A 25,376-nucleotide genomic window follows, 5' to 3' on the forward strand; every position below is an offset into this window, starting at 1 on the left:
TCCTCATCTAAAGCATCATTGGCCATGCTGGAGTCAGTATACCAGGCTACAAGGACCAACAGCATGATCTGGTGCGGCAAAGCTGTAAAACTAAATAGCAAATGCTTTATGAGCAAATCAAACTATGGCCAAAGAAACACTTCTTATTTATTGTTATATTTATGTTGCACATTTGAAATTCAAGCTTTTATAATGTAACGAAACATGAACTCAGTTCTGATTTCTTTTACACTGGTGTAACTCAATTGATTCCAATGGAGTTGCTCCTAATGTGCACCGGTGTACCTGACAGCAAAAATCAAACCTGTTATTTTTCTTTCTTCCTCTCCCAGTTGACTATTCCCCTTTCTCTTTTCAACTTTCATTTAGCTAATTTACATAATAAAAATAAAGAGTGAAATACTGGCTCCATTGAAGTCAATGGCAAAACTTCCATTGACTTCACTGGGGCCAGGATTTCACTCCAACTCTTCCCTTGGCCTTTCCCTTCTCAGGATCTCTATTCTCATCTTTTATGGCTAATTTAACAAAACAGTCAAAAAGAAGAGAACTGCACTGTTTATTTCTCCTATTATTTTTTGCCTGGTGCTCTTTGTAGCACGCCTGTCTGTTCACCACTGCTGAGCGCTTCACAGCGCAGGAATTTACTGTTGGAAATGCAACACTGTGGTTGCTATAACACTCCAGGACATGTGTTGCTTATACAGTAACGTCATTCTATGTGTCACTGTCAGGCAGAAGGTGAAGCTGCTGAGTGGTGTTTATCTATCAGCCAGATGCCTTGAAGTGCCTCCAAGCTTATTTATCTTGGGGGAATAAACAAAACAAAAATCAACCTGGCTTCCAAAGTTTAACCTGGTCTCATCTTGAAGAAAACCCTCTTATCTAATGTCACATCTCATGTACATTACAAACTTCCCCACATACCCAAATCCAGAATTTCTTTCACACCCTCATACCACTCACGTAACCAATGTTACACTGCATTCTATCCAAATTGGTTGCGATAAAATAAGAATGGACCTGAACCTTTGCCTGGTTTTCAAACCAAGGATCATATCTCCAGCTGGTACAAATGTGACTTAAATGAGGTATGGTGAGTTACGCAAGTTGCTAATCTGGTCCCAGTACTTTTTTGAGACTTGGAAAAATTCAAGTAACTGTTTTTTCTCATCCGTTATTTTTCATTTTCTTGCACTTCGGTCCTTGCTGGTCTGGCCGGGGCGGGAAGCAAAGTGTATGAGAAATACAGTTAGAGATCCTGATTCAGTGGTATTGCAGCACAGTTTTAGACACCGAAAGGATCCAGAGCATCTCAACTTTGGGCTGTTCCTCACGACCGAAACTACACATCTTGGAAAATTTATGCATCACTAATCATTAATATATTTCTGCTTAATACAAACTGCTGAATATATTTCAAATGAAAATGTTATTACCTATTATTCATTAAGGCCCCGATCCAGCAAAGCACCTAAGTGTGTTGCTGCATCAGGGCCTGTGTTCAATAATGTGCTCAGTATTGTACAAGACAGATGTAACATGTAAAGACAACCTTTGCTCTGAGGAGTTTACAGTTTAAGGTTCTGATCCTGCAATCTGATCTGTGCAGGTAGACTCATGCACCTCACTGACTTCAATAAAACTCAGCACAGGTGTAAGGCATAAAGGTCTGTCTATATCACTGGTGCCCAAACTTTTCCTGCTGCACCCCCCCTTGCCAGTGATGGAATCTGTCTAGGCCTCCCCTCCATTACTGCACGGTTGGCTCAGCAGGGGAGCTTGGGCTGAAGGTGGAGCTGAGGGCAGAACTGAGAATGGGGGAGAACCTGGGGATAGAGGCGGAGCTGGGCTCAGGGGCAGAGAGGGACTAAGGGTAGAGCTGGGCTGGGGGCAGAGTGGAGCTGCAGCTGGGGCCAGAGCTGGGCTAGGTGGCACTACCTTCCCACCCCCTATGGGAGCTGGACTGGGCCCTGCCGCATGCTCCCCCAAACATTCCTCTGTGCCCCCCTAGGGGGGCATTCCCCACAGTTTAGGGACCACTGGTCTATACAGATCAGATTGCAGGATCAAGACCTAAAGATAGACAAGATCTTGTGATATAGCATTTTCCCATGGTCAGGTGTCGTCATTGTTTTCTTGCAAAAAATAAGAAATATGTGCATTTTCAGCAATGCACTTTAGTCTGTCATTGGCCAGTGAGGAGAACTGGGAAATACTTGTATTATTTTTTATAAATAACATATGTTCCTCAGTGCATCTGCATGTTCCTCACCTGAATGCACGGTTAGATCAAAAGGGGTTGTTCAAGGAACCAAGCAGAAAAGGAAAAACTATGGCCTAGTCAGATAAGGGCATCTCCTCAAACAATAGCCACATTTATAGCCATGAAGAGGGATTCCTCAGCCCCGACTCTGGCAACACAGCTGTTAGCCAAGGCTGAAAATCTGGAGGTCAAAAAACACAGATCTGTTAAAGGTGCCCCTGGCAGAAAGGGACGAGGGAAGTGTCAGCATAGCATGAGACTGACCCAGAGAGACAAAGAGAAAGCATGCTGCAGGCTCACTCAGACACTGAGAACCAGGATCTGCAGCAAGCAGGCAGCAACTTGGTCCCCAAGAGAATGGGTGACACCAAGGCTAAGTCACATCTACCTGGGGGCTTCAGGGAATACCAAGTGTAGGTAAAACAATGTGCTTGTAAGACTCTTTGTTACTTCAGATCAGCTTCTCTAAATGCTCTGTACCTTTGGGACACAATATATCATACTGTGTTGTGGAAAAGCTGTTTTTGTGTCACTGCATACTAGCACTGTCCACAAGCTCTCAAGGAAGAACTCTTGCAGGTGCCAAGTCTATAGGGCACGTTAGGCATCACCTACCAGGAAGGTAAAATCTGGAGACCCAGGCAGGGGGTGGTTGGGCCTCAGGGCCCCATCCCAAAGAGAAGTAAAGGCATAAGTCTGTCACTTGAAAGGGGTGCAGTCAGGGAATTCGAAAAGGGGAATCGGAAGGGGCAGCCTATTCAGGGACTACGACAACCAGTATCCTAGACAAGAGATTTATTCTTGTTATTGGTAAGTCTGAAAAAATGCTCATTTCAGAAATTCAACCTTTAAAAGTGTTGATGGTCTTTTTTTTTTTTTTTTTTTTTTTTTTTTAAACAGGGACATTAAGGTGTGTCCACACTTTGAGCTGGGAGTGTAATTTCCTGCTCAAGGAGACATCTCTGTGCTAGCTCTGATTGAGCTAAGGCACTAAAATTAGTAGTTGTGAGTGGTGGGAGGAGCTAGCCGCCCCAAGTACAATCCTGTCTGAGACACGAGACACATAGTCAGGGCAGCTAGCCCCTCCCTCTGCTCGCGTCACTATGGCTACATTCTATTTTTAGCATGCTAGATCGATCACGGCTCATGCGGAAATGTCTCCTCAAACTGGAAATTATACCTCCAGCTCGAAGTGTAGATGTACCCCAAATGGCAAAGGCAGTACTCTCACATGAAGACAGTGATGCTACTATGGTTCTGCTGCATGGTAGGAGAGGACAGGATTTCATGTCTCTGTGCAGGGGAGTAAGAGAAATGTGCCTTGTTGTGTGTGCGGGGTGGAGACTAGTGCACCAGAGAGTCTAGCTCCGCAGTCTCCCTACCCAGGCATGTTCATTGGTTCTTTCTGGCAGGAGAAGGTGGAAGCAGTGTATCCACCACGTTTTATACTCACCGTCTTTTGACTTCCCAAGGGTAGATGGGTGTGGAGGCTACTCAAGCCCTGAGGATTCCTTTGTAGGCAACCCCAGAGCTGAGCCTAGTCTCTCTGGCTGGATGATAAGATAAGGATTTCTCTCCAATAACAAATTTAGACACCAGCTTAATAGAATGGAGCATGAGGTAAACCAGTGAATGCTGTCCTAGGAATAGCAGTGAATATGATGGACGTGGATTCAGGCATAGCAGCTGCAAGAGCAAATATATATGCATGGGAATTAATTAAAAAGCAAATGAAATCATTATTTAACTAGTTAAAGCCCTGGTTAGTCCCATTTGGAAACATTGTGCTTTATTGCCAAAGGGACCATATAGAGTTATAAAAGGATACCCCATGTTTTGGAAAGAGGCCAGAAGAGGGCAATGAGATTAATTGGGTTGGGGATAGATGAGGAAAGACTTAGGGATCTTAACATGTTTAGTCAATGAGGTGGCTAGGAATGGATTTTATGATGGTATAGAGGAACCTAAAGGGGATGGGGGAGAATGTGGGTATGAACATGTTACAGAAGGGTAAAATACAAGGTCACAAGCTAAATTAGGGAAGGAGGATCAATTTAGATATCAGAAGGGACGGGATGCCGCCAGGCAGGGGTGCACGGTCCTGGCTGCAGCCCCCGGAGGAAGCCGCAGGTTTGGGGCTGCAGGGTCCCAGTTCCAGCCAGTCCCAGTTGCAGGGCAGGGGCACACAGTCCTGCCTCCTCTCCTGAAGCCCTAGAAGTCATGGAGATCCAGTAAACTCACAGAATCCATGACTGCCTTGACTTCTGTGACTAAATCATAGCCTTAATTATCCTCATTCCACCAAGTTTCTGTGACGGCTGTTATATCAATATCCTCATTTAATGCAAGGCACTCTAGTTCACCAATCTTACTATTTAGACTTTTAGCATTTGTATATAAGCACTTAAAAATTGTCACTTTTTACTTGTCTGCCATTACATGGTGTAATTGAATGGGACTCTTTTTTATTTGACTGTTTCTCATCAGATCCTACTTGTATTTTATCATCTTCCATCCTCACCTCCTTACTAGGACATAGAGAATCTCCATTAATAGATCCTCCCCTAAGGGTTGTCTCTGTCCAAACCATGTGCTCCTCCGCACCTGTTGGCTTTCCCCCAGCCCTTAGTTTAAAAACTGCTCTCTGACCTTTTTAATTTTAAGTGCCAGCAATTTAATTCCATTTTGGTTTAGGTGGAGCCCATCCTTCCTCCTTATAGGCTCCCTCTTTCCCAAAAGTTTCCCCAGTTCCTCAATCTAAACCCTTCCTCCCTACACCATCATCTCATCCACGGATTGAGACCCTGCAGTTCTGCCTGTCTAACTGACCCTGTGCGTGGAACTGGAAGAATTTCAGAGAATGCTACCATAGAGGTCCTGGACTTCAATCTCTTACCTAGCAGCCTAAATTTGGTCTCCAGTACCTCTCTCCTATCCTTGCCTATGCCATTGGTACCTGCATGTACCACGACCACCGGCTCTTCCCCAGCATTACACATAAGTCTATCTAGTTATCTCAAGAGATCTGCAACCTTCGCACCAGGCAGGCAAGTCACCATGTGGTTCTCCTGGTCATTGCAAACCCAGCTATCTATGTTTCTAATGATTGAATCCCCCATAATTGGTATGATTGGGGCACACCAGGCTGTTAGCTCAGAAATTTCTCAATTATATGAGTCTGCTCCTTTCTCTTTAACTCAGTTTTCACTTTATGAAGTAATTGGATAGGAATCCGGTGAGGTGTATGTACACTATATGGTTCTGCATTGTCTCTTAAGGTTATTTGTACGGAATCTCCTTTCAAAAGTCCAATATCACCAAATATTCCATTGAGTTCAAATACTGCTTCCAGTCTGTCCATTGTGAAGGTTTGTCAAAGCTGAAGTTCTCTGGGGCACTGAAGAGTGACATGTTGATGAGTTTCTGCAACCTCTGTTACTGTTTCTTCTATTTGCAATTTTTGTTGCTTTATTCCTTCTGTTTCTGTTCTTTGTTTACTCCTGATACCATGTCATGTTCTTCTGTGTCAGATATGGACTGGTCACAGAGCTTGCTTATACACACCAGCTGTGTTCATCATAAAATTCTTTAATGCTCTGCTAGGTAGGGTTGAGGTTCATTTAAATAAGGTATTTTACACACAGTGCCACCTCATGGCTGAACAGTACAATACAGTTTAGCATTCCATCACACGTTCCACTTTCACAACTCCCCACTGAGCGCTGCCAAGACCACAGCTCCATGACACTTCCCACCTCTCTACCAGTGTTGCTGGTGTCACCTCCCTGCAGGTCCCAGTGTTGGTTCTGCACCAGTTTTTCCTTGTATCTGGACTGTCTGATGGATACGATCCACCTTCCCTTCCAGTGCCTAGACCAAGAAAATTATCAGGACTGGTAGCAAGGGGAAAGATGTTATATTGTGAGGATAGAAAGAATGCATGGTTATGGCAAAGCCAGTTGAGAATAACTCCAGGCAAGAGTTCCTACCTGGCTCCACTTCCCAGCAGCCAGAAATCCTCCCTCCTACTTGGCATAGCATTGCCAGGTGGAAGTCCACGTCATTAGGAAATTTGCAAGTTCCCAGTTGGCAGCCATTGATTAGCTAGATGCCTAAGGGTTAATTATATAAAACCCTTACAGGCCTATAGTTATTCTGCTAATTACTGCAAATTTGTCTTTAAATCCCAGAAAGCCAAGTAGCAAATAAAACAGTGAAGCTAATATAACAGGAGGTACATTTCTGCTATGTTATACTGTATAAGAAAATGGTCCTATTTTATGTAGAAGTTATACAAAAGGGGCAGCCCAGTGGCTCAGTTTAGTGGTAGAACTAAGAATTGTCATTACAAATGATATGCATTGGCTTTCCATTCTTGCTGTCTTGCTTCCTGGGCTGGAAGAAGCTAGGAGTGCTGCAGAAGCCGCACATTCACCTCTGGGAGCAAGGGAAAGCATCACATCTCTCAGCAATGACCTCTCTGATTGACAAAGGAGCAGTGCTGAAAGGAACCCTACACTGTCCACCTATGCTAAAATGATTATGGCTGCAATGAAGGGATCCACACAGGTGTAGCAGATACCAAAAAAGGGAGAGGGGGAATGAAGTTTCATAGCTCCAACAGGAACACAGAAGAATCCTCTTCCCTTAGATAAAAGGAACACAAAGTATTCAACTCACGGTTCTTTTGTCTTGACTTTGAGCAAATTTCCTTACAAAGGGAGGAAAAAAGTTAAAGATTACTGTGTGCATATAGTCATGTATCTATTTGTGATCCTCTTATGCCATGGAAAAAAGGTAATTGTATACAAACAGTTCATATCAGTTCTGCATGCTGGAGAGCCCTTTGGTAGCCTGGCAATGCCTTTTTATTCCTCTGTGTGTGGGACTGTGTGTGAGAGAGAGAGTGTCTCTGTGTGTGTGTGTGTGTGTGGTGATGCTGAATATAGAAAGTTATAGATGTTCTCATCAGCCACATGAAATGCAACAGAGATTCCTTCCAAAAGCCAAGAGAGCAGAGGCTGCAGACAACAGATGTAAGAGGGGCTCCCATAACAGCCAATTTTCAAAGTGTTTGCATTGAAAAGAGAGGAGGTGCTATTTTGATTGATATTTCAATGCAGTATATAAAGCAGAGGAATTCTTCTCCCCCTCTGCTTGTCATACTGATCTGCATATTCTCAACTGGACTTGGGGCTACTAGTTGTTGAATCTGAAGGACTGAAACTCATTGGGAATAAATAGTGTAACAATGCCGGAACCCACCCAGAAAGCTGGTAAGCATAACCCCAGAGCCTTTTTAAAAAAAATAATGTATCTTAACAAATCACAAAAAGATACCCTTTAAACCATCTTGCATTGGAATAATTAATGACATCTGAGAGCAGCCCTAACCAATATACCAGCATTACATTATTGCATAGTTATATCAACTTAAGCAATGGGACTACATTAAAGTAGGACTCCAGGACAAAATTGAATTGACCTACAACTATTTTAAAAAACAATTTATCAGAGAGCATTAAGGAGCTACTCAATGGAGCAAGTATTGCATTCTCCTTTAAAAGTATGTAAGATTTTTGAAGTGTAATTTCTGATTTATTTATTTCTGGCTATAAAATTATCTTGAACCTGAAAAACAGGACATGAGGATTCATTTGTGTTTTCAAAATTCAGTATATAGCTATGATTTTTAAGAGTTCATTTCTTGAAAATAAAGCTCAGGTCTATATTAGACTGTTAAAGGATATGATCATAAATCAGTTTAAATAATTTGATGCACATGTATTCTGAATGTGTGATGTTTAAGAAAATACATTCTATAAAAATTGAACTATGATATTATATTTTCCGGGACTGGAGACATTATTATGGTTGGTTTCAGGAGGACAGTTTAGGACAGAAAAACGATGCCATTTTTCCTGCAGTCCCTTCAGAGGCAAAACTCCCATTGAAGTCCCTAGTTACATAGCTTGTTAACAAGATACATATTTGTATGTGAGAGAGGTTTTGGAATGGATTAAGAAGTTTAATAACTATTGTCTTATGATTTTGTTAAAAATGCATCTATTACTGTTTTGGAACTCTTTCAATGAGTAAAACCAAAGCTAGTGTATTACATATATCAGATGTACATTGCTTATATAGTGTTTGCTGAATCCTTGCACTTCAACAGTGATGTGAGACTCCATCATCATCACTTATCTTTCATAATTAAAAAAAAATTATGTATAGAAGGATGGGGGGTTCTTAGGTAACAGTTTTCATTCTTATTCTTATTATTTGCTTAGCATTGACAGTGTACTCAGTGTTGTATGAGACAAAAATAAAGATAGATTGTAAACTCTTTGGGCAGTGATTAAGAAGGATTCTGAAGACAGATTACTAACAATATGTAAGCCACAGAAAGTTTTCAGATTAACTGAATGAAACACAAAACTTTTCTTGCAAAGTTTAGGGGCTTACCCCACAAGCCTTACTCATATGAGTACTTACTCACATGAGTAAGGGTTTGCAGGATCAGACCCTGACTTTATCTCACCCAATGTGGGGTGAATAGACATGTTTTTCAATCACTAATAATTTCAGAAGCTGTAATATTTATAATGGAGCCTACCTAATCAAGGGAAGTCTTTAGACATGTAGAGTTAGATTCTGATTTCAGTTATATCAGTGTAAACCAAGAGTACCCAGATGAAGTCCTTATTTTACACTGGTTTAACTGAGATCAGAATTTTGTCCCCAATGTACTTCCTTTTCCTAAGGGCCAGAACCTTCAATGCTCAATGGCTTCAAATGAGTTATGGGCACTCAGTGCTTCGTAGGAAGTGCTCAGCGCCTTGCAGGACTGGAACTTCATTTTATTTTTCACTTGCTTATAACACCCATCCATATGAACAAAACTGAATTTAGCACCAATCTTTAATAATCTCAGAAAAACCCCATTTATACATTTTGTTTTCACACTGACATATCAGTACAAATTACATTATTTTGATAGCCTTTCTGAATATTTTTTTTCTGGTGTCATTAAGAGCAAGGAGCTGAACAACTTTCGGTGGGATGTAAGGGTTTCAGCACCTCACAGGTGAAGCTATGCGCTCTGCAGGATTGACCTCTAAACAAGTAGTGTTGACAGGCTGTGATGATCAGTTTACTTGCTGGCTTTCCTTAGAGCCCACGGACAATAATGGATGAAGTATCCCACTGAAAATAGCTACACCAAATGCATGCACTGATACGAGAGCCTAATCCTTTATAAGAGCCAAGCTCCTTCTCAAGTATCTTACATGTAATGTGAATGATTTATGGGTGTATTAAGTGTCCTTTTTGACTAGATATAACACAGCTTAATCAAAATGCATTCTGAGACTACTGACAGAAGCAGAACTGGAAACATTTATGTAATGTTTAGGCAAAAACATTTGAGTGGAGTATGGTGTCTTTTTTTTTTTTTTTTTTTTGGAGAGGGTGTTCTTTTTTTAAGACTAAATCAGGTTAAATGAAAAAGCTAGAGCACAGACAATTTAACAGAATTCTGTGGTTATACTGCAAAATAATTTCAGTAGACTTTGAACAAAAAATGTAATGGAGATGGAACAAACAAGGCTCATTTTGGATGAGCCTTTGTTCTGGGACGTAAGACAGCAATAATATAGAACTTTTGGATCTTGAAAGAAAGTGGAACTCTAATTCAGAGTTTATTTAATTCTGGAATAAATATACGTACATCGTGTACATCATCAGCTCACCCAACTCATCTACCTCAAGGAGCTCATAGTCCTTAAGAGACTTTGGTTGATTCTTAATGCTTCTTGGTAGGTCAAGAGCTTCAGCTGTACTTCTATAGTGAGATTGCAGATCCCCATGTGTTCAGCAAATGTCTGTCCTCAAAGGAATTTTCAGAGTGTGAATGACTGAAATTAATTCATTAATTATGATTGCCCTTGTTCTAGCAAGACTCACTACACACTGTCAGGCACCTCTGAAGGACACATTCAGGAAAGGAAACTCTCTGCTTTCGGGAACTAATGGGCTGAATACAGTGGAAAAGGAAGAACAAAGAGAGGCTTCAGGCACAGGACTTTGCATTGTGTTTGGCCAATAGGAGAGCAATCACAGTAGCATCTCAACAATAGGTTTCCCATGATATTTCCAAAAGAATCAGTCTAGGATGATGCTGATCGTGCACCTCCTTATTCACATGAGTAGTCCCAGTGAAGCCAATGAGAGTACTCACATGTATAAGGATTTGTGGAATCAGAAACTAATTTAACATTTTAATCTAGATCTTATTACAGAGATCTGAGTAGTGAATTTTTGATACCATTGATATAAACAGCTCAAAAGCATCATTTGTAAATATAGTTAGGTTGTTTTTTTTAAGGCAGTTCTGCAGTGGGTCCCAGATCGTACATAGAGAAAACTCCCACTAAAATACACCATATTGAGGTCACTAGTTCCCTAAAGTGGGAAGTTTCCTGACTAGATCTTTCTTAGGGCCCAATCCTGCAGTACATACTTCTATAAATAGTCCCACTGATTTATATGACTACTTGATAGAGTAAAGGTTGTAGGAGCATACCCATTTAGTGGAATCTGTCACAGTACAGACAGGCTTCTGGCACAGAGGAGTCATAGTTAACTAATTAATTAAGGCCTTTATCCAGCTCTGATGAAATCAAGAAAAAGAATCTCATAGACTTCAGTGGGAGTTGGATCAGACCCTACAACGACTATAGTTTCACCTGAGTAGGGTCTGCAGGATCAGACCTATTGCTGTTATTTTAATTTAGTTGTTTTGGCCGGTTTAAAATTTCACACCCATTAGATTAATAAGAGAAGAACATCAGTGGGTATCCTGCCAATGTATGTCAAGAGGTGATCTTATTAGGATTGGTAATCCCAAAGAACTTTTCAGTGATACAGTTGATTTTAGGGTCCTTTACACTCTTCCTGGTGACTTCTGGCAAGTCTACACTACAGTGCTACATCGTCACCAGATGCGCTACAGTGGCGCAGCTGCATTGGTGCAGCAACGCCACTGTACCTCATCGGGTGAAGATGTGCTGTGCTGATGCGAGAGCGCTCTCCCACCGGCATAATTACTCCACGTCCGCGAGACGTGTGAGCTATGTCGGTGGAAAAGCATCTGACCCCTGAGGGACATAAGTTAGGTCGACTTAACAGATAGTGTAGACCTGCCCTAACAAAAATAAGTCTAACTCATGTAATAAATCTGAAGAAAATATAACAATCATTCACTCTGCCCCACCTTTGCCTTTCCATCATGACTTCCTTTTACCAATGTTAGACACGTCTGGCCATTAATTAGCTACCCTCTTAAAAACTGTCATGGACAAATACTTGGCCATGCTTTTGTAAAACTGCCAACTCTCAGACTATTTCAAACTATCTGTGGACACCATTCTATGGGACAGGTGCAACAAGTATGTGGCAAAGAGCTCCATAAACTTGTGTTTGTTTATTCTTCCTAATCTAAGAAATAAGCCATGGTCATGGCATAGATCAGTGTTTCTCAACGACCAGTCCATGGACCAGCACTAGTCCCTGGGATCGCCCTGGCATAGGTTAGGAAGGCAGCAAGCGGGTCCCTGGTATCAAAAAGGTTGGGAAACGCTGGTGTAGATGATCATTCGCAGTCCCAATCAAAAGCATTTGTCAGTTGTCTGCCAGCTTCATTTTCTAAGATTCTGCAAAGACTATCAGAGGTCTGGCCATGTAGAATATTTCCATTTCTCCTCCATACTGGCAAGGAATGGAAATACTCTACAGAAGCAGAATGTTTTGCCTTATGTGGCTTTTTACTGACCCCATTTAGCTACTGTAAGCAGCACAGGAATGTACATGTTTGGAGAAAGCAGTATGCAAACCACGGCTGCAGGACGAGAGAAGGGAAAAAGGAGTTGCACTGCAGGCTTCTTTGGAGAAGTGAAGGTCTGGTTCTCAGCCCAGTCCGAACAGAGTGTTCCTCTGTTGTTGGTGTTGCCCCACCTGTGATTTTACTTCCTCACTTGATCATTTTATAGTTAAAAGTAAAATCAAATGAGCTATTTCAAAAGTCTTGACACTAGTTAGAATGGTCAAATTATTTAGTAACACAGATTTAGTTACATCCAGACTGAGAATTGTTCTGATAACAGATACAGTCAAATAAACCATTTAAAAGCTTTCTTTGCAACATTTTAGCCAGATTTAAGAATCCCTTTTGTAAGATTTCTTATTGCACTTCTCAGTAGTATCTTCAACCTTAGTTTCAATATTGGAGATGGTTGAAAGAACACTAAAAATTATGAATATTCTTCGATTCCTAATTTTTCAGAAATCAAAACAAAAATAAATGAACATTTTACTCAAATGTTCAGGGTTGCTTGGTTGAAATTCAAGTTTTTGACAAGAAATTTATTAGAAAAATCGTAATTTGAAAAATGTTGACCATCTCTACCCAATATAGAGTACAAGTATCATTTACTACCACTGCTGCTTTTCATTTCACTCAGATCTAGTCCTTCGGGTAACTACTGCAGAGTCTTGCCTCTGAAGAATGATGCTTCACTGTTTCATCAGTTATACTTTTACTAATAAGCAGACCTCAGTTTCAGTCCCTCTTCAAACCCTAAGGCTGAGCCTGGGCACTCATCCTAATATAGCCCCCAAATGGGTGGTGCAGCTGCTGCTGTTCTTTCTGTAGACACATGCTCCAGTAAAGCATGGGGCAAACATGCAAATATTTTGCTGCTGCCATCACCATTTTGCTTCTGCAGTACTTGGCATTAACACTTGTCTCTCCCTCTGCCCCGCACACCTTTTAGTTCTATTTGTTTGAGTACCAGTCCCGATGGCAGGATTCATGTAAAATCTAGTCACATACAGGTCATTCACAAATACTCAAATAACACTGTAGATGCATGAACTTTGCTAGCACATTTTCACTGGCATTAGCATTTTCTTCATCTTTACAGTATGGATGTGGGGAATGACGGGGGGAACCCTATTTTACTTTCCCTGTCAATTCTTCATAAGTTCTTTTTTCATCACTTCTAAGTACAATTTTGTAAAGGGAAGGCTTCCAAGCAAGGCCTCGAACATGTAACTGGAGCCTCATAGGTGGGCCCCTGCGCCCTTGCTGAGCTCTGTTGAGCAGGGGTCCGCCCGCATAGATTCAGTTGCAGGCTGGGGCGTGAATTACTCTTGAGCTGTCTTTGCCACCTCATAATTTATTTCCAAGGGTTGCTCCCACACTTCCTCGCAAGATATCAGTCTGTCTCTTGAATTTATATTTTGACCTTCAGCCTCCATCTCTCTGATGTTTGCTTTTATAATCTTAATCTCCTTAACCTATTTGAAAAGCAGTTTTCATTGGCAAGAAAACAAAAACGCATCAAACTTGATTATGGTGAAAACTGGAGAAGTTGCACAAGCTGTTGCCTCTCCACTGAAAAGCTGAAATTTGTCAATTTTTAATTTTTAGTCAATACTTTTTTTTAAACTCAATTGATACAACAATAAATTGACACAGCAAAATCAGCCTTGGCTGACACTGTTCTTATTTCAGTCCAAAAGTCAACCTGCCTTACTCATAAAACAATGTACAGGACACGTTTACTAGGCGTACACTAAATAAACAAACAAACAAACAAACAAACCCTAAAACTGAAAGGAACGTATGAAAGAGAATTCTCTTTTTGGTGCACTAGAGGGTGCTTTGTACTTGGCAGAATTGTCATTTGCAAAATGCTGCCTTTATGCCTCTCCATGCTGCACCTGTTGTGAAGATAAATAAAGGACAGTCCAATTCCTTCCCCCATAAGTCCTAAATATATCACATAAAGAAAGCTTTTTAAAAACATGCTACACTATCCTTCTCCCTTTCCCTAGCAAACTGGATGAGTAACTGCCTTTATTTTCAGGTCTCCAGCCTAACAAGAAGGGCAGGGGCTTAGGTCAAACAGCAACAAGATGGCACAGCTATCTGGTAAGGTGCTGGTAGCAGTCACCCCGCATAAACTAGTGGTCCACAGAGAACTGTGTATGGTACAGTGCAAAGGATTCCGTTGTATGAGAGGCATCCAGAGTACTGTTTGAACTGAAAGAACAAAATATAGCTTGGAACAGAGAGCTATTCTGAGCATGGAGAAAGTACCCTCAGAATACGCCAAATCTTGAGGTCCTCACTCAGGCAAAACTTCCACAGATTTCACCAGCCTAGTAGCGATCCCAATGTAAAATGAACGAACAATTTAGTGATGGCAGAAGAGTGTTTCTCAACCATGCTGCAAACAGTAATAGACCTGCCTCTCCACCTGTCGTCAGCGATGCTATGACATTTATGTAGCATTCTTAAGAGGCATTATTTATTATACACCACTAAGCATTTACATTGCACCTAGGAACGTTCGATGGAGTGGAGGAGCAAGAGGGAAAGATTATCCACTTTTGCTGTGATCTGAAAGTTTTCCCAGTTTCGGCAGCACCAACTCCTATTATATTACTTCTCCACTTCCTCAGTCTCTTGAAGGTATTGAGTTGAGTTCCTGAGAAACGTGCAGCATTTTCATTGTTCTCCTCCCACCCCAACCCTTACTCCAAGGCACTATTGAAGTATCAACATCTAGAGGTCCAGAAAAGGGGCTTTCTTGGGCAGAGGGGTGGTTACTGCTGTTAGGCAACCACAGATGGTAACAGTCAAGGCTAATTTTCTGTTATTAATAATTATTTCTGCATCATAATAGGAACATATTGCACTTTAATGTTAAATCCAAGAAGTTCAAAAGTGGTTTTGCAAAAGCTCTCATTTTTTAAGCAACTCTTTCAATTGAAGTGTAGGGGAAGAAAGGATGGGAATGCCCATGTTTGTTCACTATTAATTCTGTCAGGTTAGCAACCACAGGAATATTACAGTGACTGCACTATTAGTTTCTGAGCAAACTGTGGCAGTGTAGTAACTCTGAGAAAGAAGATCATTCATCTTGCAGTCCATGTACCGTAGCCCTGTCCATCCTGTGTAGCAGCATTATTCTCGGTTTTACTTCCCTACTAGGTACCTCCAGTTCTTTTAATATTGCATAGTTTCAGCTCCATAGTGTGACTGCCTCCTCCCTTCCTCCTCAGCATCTTTTCTGCTGGTTCCCTTCTTTGCTTGAATTTGTGCTCTCTTATTTTTGATCTTCTTAACCAAGCTTTGGGATATCCCTACTTTCCTTCCCATGCCCTTTCGTTATGTCCCATCTTACTCGCTTCTTTTCTAATCAATATAAAATCCATTTTCCCCACCCAACTTTTCCATATCAACATTGTTACCCACTTTCTGTACCAGTTCTTTAACAATTAGTCTCCAGTAATGTGGTCTCCAAAATGATGAGTGGTCTTATCAGGCTCAATTCATGCCTGGAGTAATTCTAACTGAGCTGACCAAATAACGTGATTTTCAATGTGGGGGGGCCACACCATTAAAAAAAATCTTCAAACCAAAATGAAATATTTTAAAAGATTTTTAATTTTTCATCAAATAAAAAAATTGTCATTTTAAATCAACCGAAACATTTCAAATTGACTCAAAACGTGGGGGGTCTTTTTCCCCAGATTTTCAATTTGTTGTGTGTCAAACCAAAACATTTCTATTTGCCTGGAAAAGAATTTTTTTTTTTTTTACATTTTTCATTTCTATTTGGTCATTTTGGGTATTTTCACCTTTTTTGTGTTTTGTTTTAAATTGACCAAAGTTGAAACTGAAATGTCCTTTTGAATTGAAAAGTTGAAATAAAGCATTTCTAAACAAAAAAGTTGAAACAAAATGTTTTTACACTTTTGGAAAAAAGTTCAAAGCAAAACTATTCATCATATTCAACCTGACTTTAGTGAATAGTTTGGGGCCTTTAAAATGCATTTTTCAATTAAAAACCAATTAATCAAAAAATTTTGCTCAGTTCTAAATTTCTGTAAAGTCAGTGGAATTCCACCAGTGATGAATTTGGCCCATTTAACTTTTGGAAGAGCACCATTATGATGCTGTTTGATTAGTTCTATAATGATGTATTCCATTTGCTTACCAGACACTGAGCTGGTGGTTTTAGTTTTCATTCAGTGTCAATCTGCAACTGATCACCCTCTTGCAGCCTGTGAACATTTAACACATATTGGTCCAAATTCATCCCTAGTGTAGCTTCATTTCCTTTTGCCATTTTAAAATCCTTTCCTCATCTCTGGGCACCTGACTGAATAAACCACATCTCTGCCCAGGCCTTCACTGTCCCCCAGATTTCTTTTGATCCGTGCTCTCTTCTCTGAGGTTTTCTCTAGCACAAACCCGCATTTAGCAGCATAGCTCCAGAGGAAGCCATTCGAGCAAGCAGTTCTCCCAGGGGCTGCAATGAAACAGACCCCCACACACACCTGTCCACTCCCCATGTTGCGGACATGGAAGAGGAGTTACTGTTAATTCCAGTTATAGTAACTTCCAGATGGATTTCTGCTCAGAGGCCTGCCTGGACCCGAGAAGCCCAGAATGCTGCATAGAGTGGCTGCTCCCTGGCTCCTCTCCCTGTCTGCCTCAACTCTGCCTTCTCAGAATTATGCTCCTGCAACACAGAGGATCTCCTGCAGTGTCTCGGGGAGTCTGTAAAAGAACCACTGCTCTCTCCTCACTGTGGGTTTGGAGATGTATAGCTCAGTGGTTTGAGCACTGGTTTGCTAAACCCAGGGTTGTCAGTTCAATCCCTGAGAGAGCCATTTAGGAATCTGGGACAACTATGGGGGATTAGTCCTGCTTTGAGCAGGGGGTTGGACTAGATGACCTCCTGAGGTCCCTTCCAACCCTGATATTCTATGATTCTATGTGTCCTGTGCAGTTTGCTACCTTCTGTCTGCACTGTGTAGTAGAGGATAGTCTGTGGTCAATTGAAGCTGCTGTCCCCCTCATGTGTGACACATAATAGTAAGAGTTATGATCACGTGATTGCTACAAAAAGCTGTATTTGTTCTAATGTAATTCATGGAGGTGGAAAGTATCCCTTTAGGAGGTCTGGCCGTTCAATAATGTTATGATGCATTCGGAAGAGGTGCTGTTGTAAAAAACACAACCCCTTCAGGACACTGGCAGAATCCAGAAAACGTTCCCCATTTAAACCACGAGTGACGAGGATTAGATTGTAGCTCAAGCTGTGCACTCTTGCAGGGGCATAAGGGGAAGAAAGATTCTCCTCTCTCTTCCTCCACACTTATGCCCTTCTGTCAGCTACCTGGAACATGGGTCTGTGGTCACAGACATAAAGGATATTGCACAGGCACTTACTTACTCTACCCCCTGCTCCTTGACCAGATAGGTGGGGCACAGGCAAAGCCTTAGTTTGTGATGGTGGAAGGGGGTGTTAGTCATTTACTGTTGGCCTACACCAAAAGAAAATTCTAAATTATTATGCCCTTGGGCAAGGGGCAGGCTGGGAGAGGCTACAATTCCTTCCCTGGAATACTCTCAGGGCAGCACAGCAACACAGAGCCCCACATTATGAGCTCTGACCTTACGGTCATCTACACCTGTATCAGTATTTAACATTTCCAGGTTAGTTCTCATCATCTCCTTTTTCCCAGGAGATTTTTCTATCCCAGAAAGAATGACTATATTACAGCTCCCACTAACAATTCCAACTGTTCCGCACAAGTTTTATCAGTGCTCCCATACCAACATTAGCCATTACAAGCAATTTCTGAGGTGGCTGTGCCAAAGTGGTGAAACTTTTAACCTTTTTCTCACATGGAACGAACCAGTCCAGATCTTCGCATTTACTGAATAGATACAGCATCATACTTCTGTTTTTCGTTCAAGAGTTCCAGTAATGTTTCTACTAAAACTGAAGATTCACTGTTTCTAGTGGAAACTCCAGAATCCAGTTTTGCTCTGCAGATGTGGGAAATGCCTAGAACCAGGAAGATCTAGAGATAGTCACATAAGGAGTGGTATGTAAATAGAAGGTGTCTGTTGATTGATTGCTTCTGTGTAATTTATATATACACACATACTCACTGTAGCACACATGGCTTACGGCGACTTTCACCTATTTTTCTAAGAACCTAGCGTGCAGGGGAAAAAAACGTACAAGACTAGACCCAAACAAGAATCTGAACACTAATGGGGGCTGTGGCTGCTGTTCCTGCACAGGTGCAAACTCCAGAGATGCCTGATGACATTTTTTCCATGGCATTCCCTCCAGTCTTACTAAGCTTCTGTCTAAGCTTTCCTTTGCCCTATTTTTAAAGAGGAAATCTGACCTCTGTCCTTTCTCCTTTGCCCTTGTTTTCCATTTCCATATCTTGCAAAGAGAATTTCACTCATCTGACAAATTATTTTCAGCTGAACAGCAGGTAAATTTAGCTAATATTGTGATTTGCAAAAGCTTTTCAAATACCTTTCCCTGGCAAGCCTATGTGAGTATCCAGAATATACATTTCTAATGCACATATCACTTTACTCACTCAGTTTTGCCTGCTCTTACAATTTTATCGCAAGTCTCATGATGGGCTTTAAAGAAAAACACAAGTGATTCTTTTAAATTAACTTTACATTTTTTAAAAGGCTGAGATTCTCATAATTAGCAAGTTTCTAACCCTCCTGACTGCAGAGAAAAAGCTTGAATATGTGACACGAGGAACCCAGAGGACGGAGAACTCAAAATGTATTTTTTTTTAAAAAAGTCTCATGACTTAAGGCAGTCTCCTGATTTTTGAGTATTTGGGGCTGAAGCAAGAATGTCAGTGAGCTGTGCATCAATTACAACAGTTAGTAGAAGCAACATGGCTGTCCATCTAGGACAATAATCTCTGCAGTTTTCCCAGTGGTAAGTCATGTCTCTGAAATGAATTATAGAACAATTCCTCCTCCTCCAAATTACCTTTGTTCTGAATTTGTTGGAGTGCTGCTACTCACAAGAGGCCAGATTTTAAGTTTCACAGCTCACCGACATTCTTGCTTCAATCTATAAAGGAGTCGTCTATTGCTGACTGAAACCTGCCTTTTGGTCTTGGGAAGAGACAGAAAAATGAGCTACATTTGAATAGTGGAGAGCATTTGCTCAAATGAACTTTATAAACTTGATGAAAATCCACAATTAGGACTGGCTACAGTCGTCTGGCCACTTTCAGCCATAACAATGAGTAATATTCACCAACTTTGCAGGGGTATCAGTTTTATTTAACGGTGCGTAGCGTACTTTGGCTGAGCAGATGGGTGCTGTCCTCATCTGGCGCATAGCTGGCTGGCTTTCTACTAGGCCCAGCTTTCAGCTTGTGCTGAGCTGCAGAGCTCAAGCTACTGGAGTGAATTTGTGACGTTCCATATCACACTGCCAGAGCTCCTCTTGTCTGAAAAGACATGCATACAGCGCAGGTTCAGGGTAGCTGCAAAATCTGCAGCTGCAGGAGGCCCCAAAATCAAAGGGCCCCATGCCACAGGAAGCTGCTGCAGAGCAGGTGCTCTCTCTGCACTCCTTTCCCTGCAGAGGATGTAGCCTGGTCACTGCAAAGGCAGGAAGCCTGGGGCAGCATGGGGAATTCCCTCTGGTCTCCTCAGAGAAGTTGCCAAGTGTGGGTGGTAGTCAGGTTCAGTGGACAAAACTTAGCTTTTGGCACAGGCGGGTGGTGCAAATACTCCTTTTGGGGAGCAAGGGAGCCTGACCCCCCCCCCCTGCACCAGTGGCTCCTGCGCTGGCTCCCTGCTCCAGCTGGTTCGCTCTCGCTGCTCGCAGATTCAGATGAGCCAACTTGAGGCACGTGGCCATGTGCAGGTGAGGCTCTCCCCTGCAACACCCCACCTTGTCATCTTCCAGGCCCTGGTACCACGAGACACAGGGCCTCAGGATTCCCCCCCCTCCCCTTTCCCTGGACAATCCTTCCCCCCCAATCCTTTCTGGAGTCCCCTGGTCCCTGGGACTCTCACCCTGTCCCAGCAAGCCTCATCCAGATCCCCAGTTCAGGGTCTCTACTCTCTATTCCATGCCATCCGCATCTCCTCCTCCTCCTCTTGGGAACCCCCCCAAGATCTACACTTGGATACACCTCTGCTGCTCACCTGCTGGGTGCCACAGCTCCTCTTCCCCAGTTGTGGTTCTCGAGCCTTCCTGCCTGGCAGAGCCTCCTACAACCTGCCTTTTTCTAACTTCAGCCTTCACAGAAGGTGCTGCTCAGAGCCAGGTGCCAGCACCCCATGCTGAAACTGAGGAATCTAGCTCCCTCTGCCAGGAAACCCACACGCAAGCTTGGCCCTCCCCACATGATGCCCCACTCCCTTCCTGGCATGGCTGCTGAGCTATACTATTTGAAGTACTGCTACAGACAGGTCTAGGCCTGCCCAAAACTAAAGGCCCTTCCCCTCAGCTAAGGGGGAGAGCCTGCAGGGACCCTGTGACATTCTCCCTCTTGAGGCTGCATCCTGTGTTTAGGCTAGTATAATAAAGATTCTCCCACATCTTCTTTTGCTGGATCACCCAAGTGTCTTTATTTACAGTGTTCATGTAGATCCCAGATCTCACAACAGCTAGTACCCCACAGACTCTCCCCAGAGTCTCCTAGCTCTTGAGGCTTCCTTCTTTGGTAAAGAGACAGCAATACCACCTTCCTATCTCCTTCCAGGCTAGCCTCCCAACTGAACTTTGCCCAGGGCTTTTATCGCCCTCTCATGCCTCTGCCCAGCTGTCAGCACTTAGCTCAGCATGTTCCTCTGAGCCAGCCCTCATTAGGACTTGCAGCTGGGCTCCCTGCTGAATACCTGTGTCTCTATCCTTGGCCAGAGAGCAGGCTGCAGCCAGCATTTTGGCAGGGCCTTAAAGGGGTTTACCCCTGCCCTGCCACAGGGAGGAACCACTAAGTCCAGGCTTCAGTTGATTTCTTGAGGCAATAAATGAAAAAAACAGAAGCGGGGATGAGGTCAGAGGTGAAGAATCAGGGATCCATCGGGGGACACCAAGCAGAGAACCCCCAGCAGTGGCAAGAAGCAGATAGAGCACAGCTGAACTGCATTCAGATTTGACTTTAACTTGTCTTTTAAGTTGGAAGTTCCTGCTAATTCATATCCAGATCATTGTTGAACTTCCAACTTAAAAGACAAGTTAAAGTCAATGCGGTTCAGCTGTGCTCTATCTGCTTCTTGCCATTATAGTAACACAAAAGATAGCATAGTAATGGCTGCTTCACAGTGTTCTTCTTTGATGCATTGTCTAAAAATCAGATATTGTAATAGGATGCTATAAGTGAACATTTTAGGCATTTATTTTACTATAGAGTCCAGAAATACTTATGTTAAGCCTAAAATAAATGCGCAGGAAAAGGAGATATTTGCATGTAGCACTTCAAACATCAGTTTTTAAAGAAGGTGATGCATGGATCAGTAAAGTTTGGGAACCACTACACTAGGGCATACCCATGTTGCTTGATATACCAGTGTGATAGTTTGGATAAGTCCTTTCACTGGTTAGAGTTTTCTGAAATAAATAACTGTTCAACTTTTATTGCAGTTCTTTTATCTTATAATCAGGACTAAAGATGTTTTAAGGGAAAATATATGGTTAAATATGAGAAAGGGGAAGAAATTTCTGTAGCTCCCGAACATCAGTACTTTACTTGCTAATGATTTCTTTCCAACAGCTTTTGGACAAGTTTACTTTATTTTGTATTTCATAAGGAAGTTATATAGCAATATACATGACAAGTACAACATGCTGTCTTCTGCTATCACTCAGCACCAATGAATCTCTCAATAAATAGCCATTAATTCTGAAAAGAAAATATTTACTTGGAGAGAAATTATTTCTCTAACAGACTAGCTAATAATATGGAAAGGTAGTAAACTGAGATCAAAATACATTACATGCCGACCATTTGACAGTGGGTCACATTTTTGTCATGGGTACCTCCATTAATTTCAGTAGATGCACACCAGAGACGAATTAGGTCCATTTTATTTTAAAATAGTATTTGATTGGGCTAGACTAGAAACCAACTAACAGTGGTCCTGGCATCCTGCTTCCTTGGCTAGAATAGCTGAAGAAAAAACACATTTATCCAGAACTTTAAAAACTTGACTTCCTTTTGGTATCTTCAGTCTGAGGGTGAAAGTTACTGTTTGAGCAGGATTTTACCTGAAATTATTTGTAGGTGCAATTCATGTTACAATAAGATTCTTATGCATCCAAGTTATATTAAGTTTGTACCTGCTCAGGAAAGGGAATCAGGTTGAGGTAGGTTTAATTTGTGTGAAGGAGCAGGGTAGGACCAACGCTGTGTGAATTTCAGCAGTTTTGCTTCATGGGGTTCATGCAAACCTTTAAATGTGGTTCACAATCCCTTTGGATTGCAGGTTTGAACTCAAACTCAAAAGTGTAAGTCGGCCAAACCATTGATATTTTATATAGTTCTATTTGAAAACATAAATTGAACCAGGTTCACTCAAAACATGCTCTGGATCTCATCCTTTTAGCAAAAAAAAATTCTGTCTGAGGTTTGTACCTAAACATGTTGAACAGATTGTAAATTTCATTAAGAAAGTATAGCAGAGCTTTAGGTGGGAATTCTCCCTGTAGCTGGTTAAAAGCCATTGACTAGCTCTGAAGAAAGTAGTCATCATAAAGCATAGACATGACTGACTTCATTAATTTCACTACTTTAGTGCACTGGAGAAAAAAAAAGACTAGAATGGAATAGGGGAAAGAATTGATACAGTCCTGTGATAATCCTTAAAAATAAACCTGCATATGGGTAACTCCCTACAAAAAGTTCGTGGATTTTGTTTTGATAGCTTTGCCCCGTGAAAACAGCAAGAGAGATCCATGTGTATCTGACACAGGACCACAGAACTAAGTGGAGGTTCTGTCTTTAGACTTTTGCATTTGGAAGACCATGTACAGTATCATCTATTTTACAGCTCCAGGGAGTGCATCAGCTAGAATTCCATCCATTTCACTTACATGCCATGCAGCTGTGTCACTGATCGCATACCTGTGCTGTTATATAGCAGGTGATTTTTATGGAGCAACCACCACAAATAGATTAGGCATCTTGAGGATTCTTTTTTCATACAGTGTCAGACAAAGTCTATATTAGGAATCATGTCCTTTAAGAAGGAAAATAAAGTGTGGTTTGTGGTGCGTCTGTAAGGGTTTAGAAATTCAGATTAAAATTAAGGGACACCTTCTATTTTTACAATATAGAAACAGAGGACCTAGTTGAACATGTACACTCTTATGGCCTGGAAGATGAGCAAAAGGCTAGATCACGGGATTTACCTAACCATGACCCATCCCTTCTCCCAATCACATGTTTTGTTTTAACAGTAGCCAAAAGCTCTTAGCGTTTTGTTAGAACCACTCAGAGCACAGGTAGATGGGAATGGGTAGGTGGGGAACACAAGAATTTACACTGTAGTTTATAGTTACAATTAAATGCGAGAACAGGTCATAAGTATATGGACAGTGAAGAGGGACTCATAATAGAGAAATGTTTGAAAGCCTCAGTCTTAGAGCAATATTCCCTGTACTACTGTTCCCAGTCAGCTGAAGCTAGAGCAGGTAGAAAACCCATATTTTTCCCTACAGAACATTTTGTAGGAAAAATACCCTTTTGAAATTTTTCCATTGAAATCTCAGATTTTGCACAGGAAATTTTAAACAGTTGTTTTGTAATGATGTTTGAAAATGGAAGTTTTTCGTTTCAAAGTCTCAAAACAATTTTTTAATTTTTACTTTGTGTTTGGTTTTGGAAACCAAAAATATTCATTTTCCCACTTCGGGGTTTTCCACCCCTCTCTCTCCTATTTTTGTCCCAGCTGGAGCCAGTTTGGAAGGAGAAAGTATAAAAGACCCCCCAGTGGGAAGATTTCAGTGGAAAAATTTCAACCAGCTGTAGACTTCAGATAGAACTCTACTTCCACTCTGATCTGCTAGGTTCAAAAGTGAACATAACTTTTTCTCCTGGTAGTACTGATGCCCACAAGCTGATCTCTCTTTATGGACTAATTTAAAAAAAAAAAGTGCGTGGGGGAAGGGAAGGAAAGAGGAATTTAGTTAACTCATTCTGGTGCTTTGTGGGCTGAGTAGGTTATCTCTGATGATCAAAGTAAATATGTTGATTATTAACTCCCAGAAGGAAGCCCAATACTTATGAGAAAAGAGGAAACTGCTGGGGACCCCATGGAAACCTGCAGTTAATTGATACATTGCTCACAGCTGAGACAACAGGTTGCTGGAAGTAAGACTAATGAACAGGAGGCACTGTGGGAATCCTCTATGGAATAGAGTAATTGAGACTGGAGAAGAAAACAAGCAAGTGAGTGGCCCAGGATAATGAAGTAAACTTAGTGGACATGGAAATGTATGTCCTGTTTCTTTGGTCCGTACTGCACAGAAGTCACTAATTGTGGAGTTTTGGCTAAGATCATTTGCAGTATTGGTTTAATATCTGATGCTTCTGAAGTCAGGGGACCATATATATGTGGTATACCTGGTGATTTGATCTCATATTTTTTAATCTCTAATTCCTATGCACCTACATAAAAAAATAAATTGGGGTAATTATGTGGCTGGTTGTTGGAGCAAGAGTGTATTGCTGACATTACATACAAGAACTGTACTTTCATTTAAAAAAAAAAAAAAACTTCTCTCCACAGGTGTGAGATAAGAATCATCAGGAAGGAAACCCTGAATGCTTTGGCAGTTTACTCAAGCTAAATCTGAGACATGGAAGCAGAATCCCACAAAACACTTAAACACGTTTAACTTGTATATTAAGTCCCATTGAAGGTAATGATTGTGTTTCTATTGACTGCAAAGGACTCTGGATCAAGCCCCGTCTCTGAGTTCATTTAATTTAGAACCAGTTGTGACTTCTGTCCAGTATACTCAGGTAACCTTTATGGTTCTGTTAAGCAAACTATGGTTGATGGCTTGCGAAGGGCTGGACTGCATTGTCTGTTATGGCCCTGCACTATCCCAAGGGAAACACTGGCGGCATTTAGAATGCTTCCTGGGTGCTTGGGAGCAAGGGGAAGTATGCAACACCTCTTTAAAGAGGTCACGCAGCATACTCCTTTCCTCTGAAGCTGGCCAGTGGA

At 41.6% G+C, this 25,376-nt stretch overlaps 1 protein-coding gene across 6 annotated transcripts in view; it reads left to right on the plus strand.

Moving 5' to 3' along the window:
• The window catches only part of MYBPC1 (myosin binding protein C1), a 175,532-nt gene that overhangs the window by 52,687 nt on the left and 97,469 nt on the right, over positions 1 to 25,376 (plus strand). The window contains exon 1 of one of the 6 annotated variants that reach the window (XM_043541710.1): positions 7,252 to 7,542. The exons of the other annotated variants lie outside the window; for them this stretch is intronic. Within the exon in view, the coding sequence (XP_043397645.1) occupies positions 7,518 to 7,542 (25 nt within the window). The 5' untranslated portion in view covers positions 7,252 to 7,517. Of the gene's footprint in view, positions 1 to 7,251; positions 7,543 to 25,376 lie in introns of those variants that run through there. 6 annotated transcript variants of the gene reach the window in all.

Source organism: Chelonia mydas, chromosome 1 (assembly GCF_015237465.2).
Source record: "Chelonia mydas isolate rCheMyd1 chromosome 1, rCheMyd1.pri.v2, whole genome shotgun sequence".
In the NCBI taxonomy this organism is placed as follows: Eukaryota; Metazoa; Chordata; order Testudines; family Cheloniidae; genus Chelonia; species Chelonia mydas.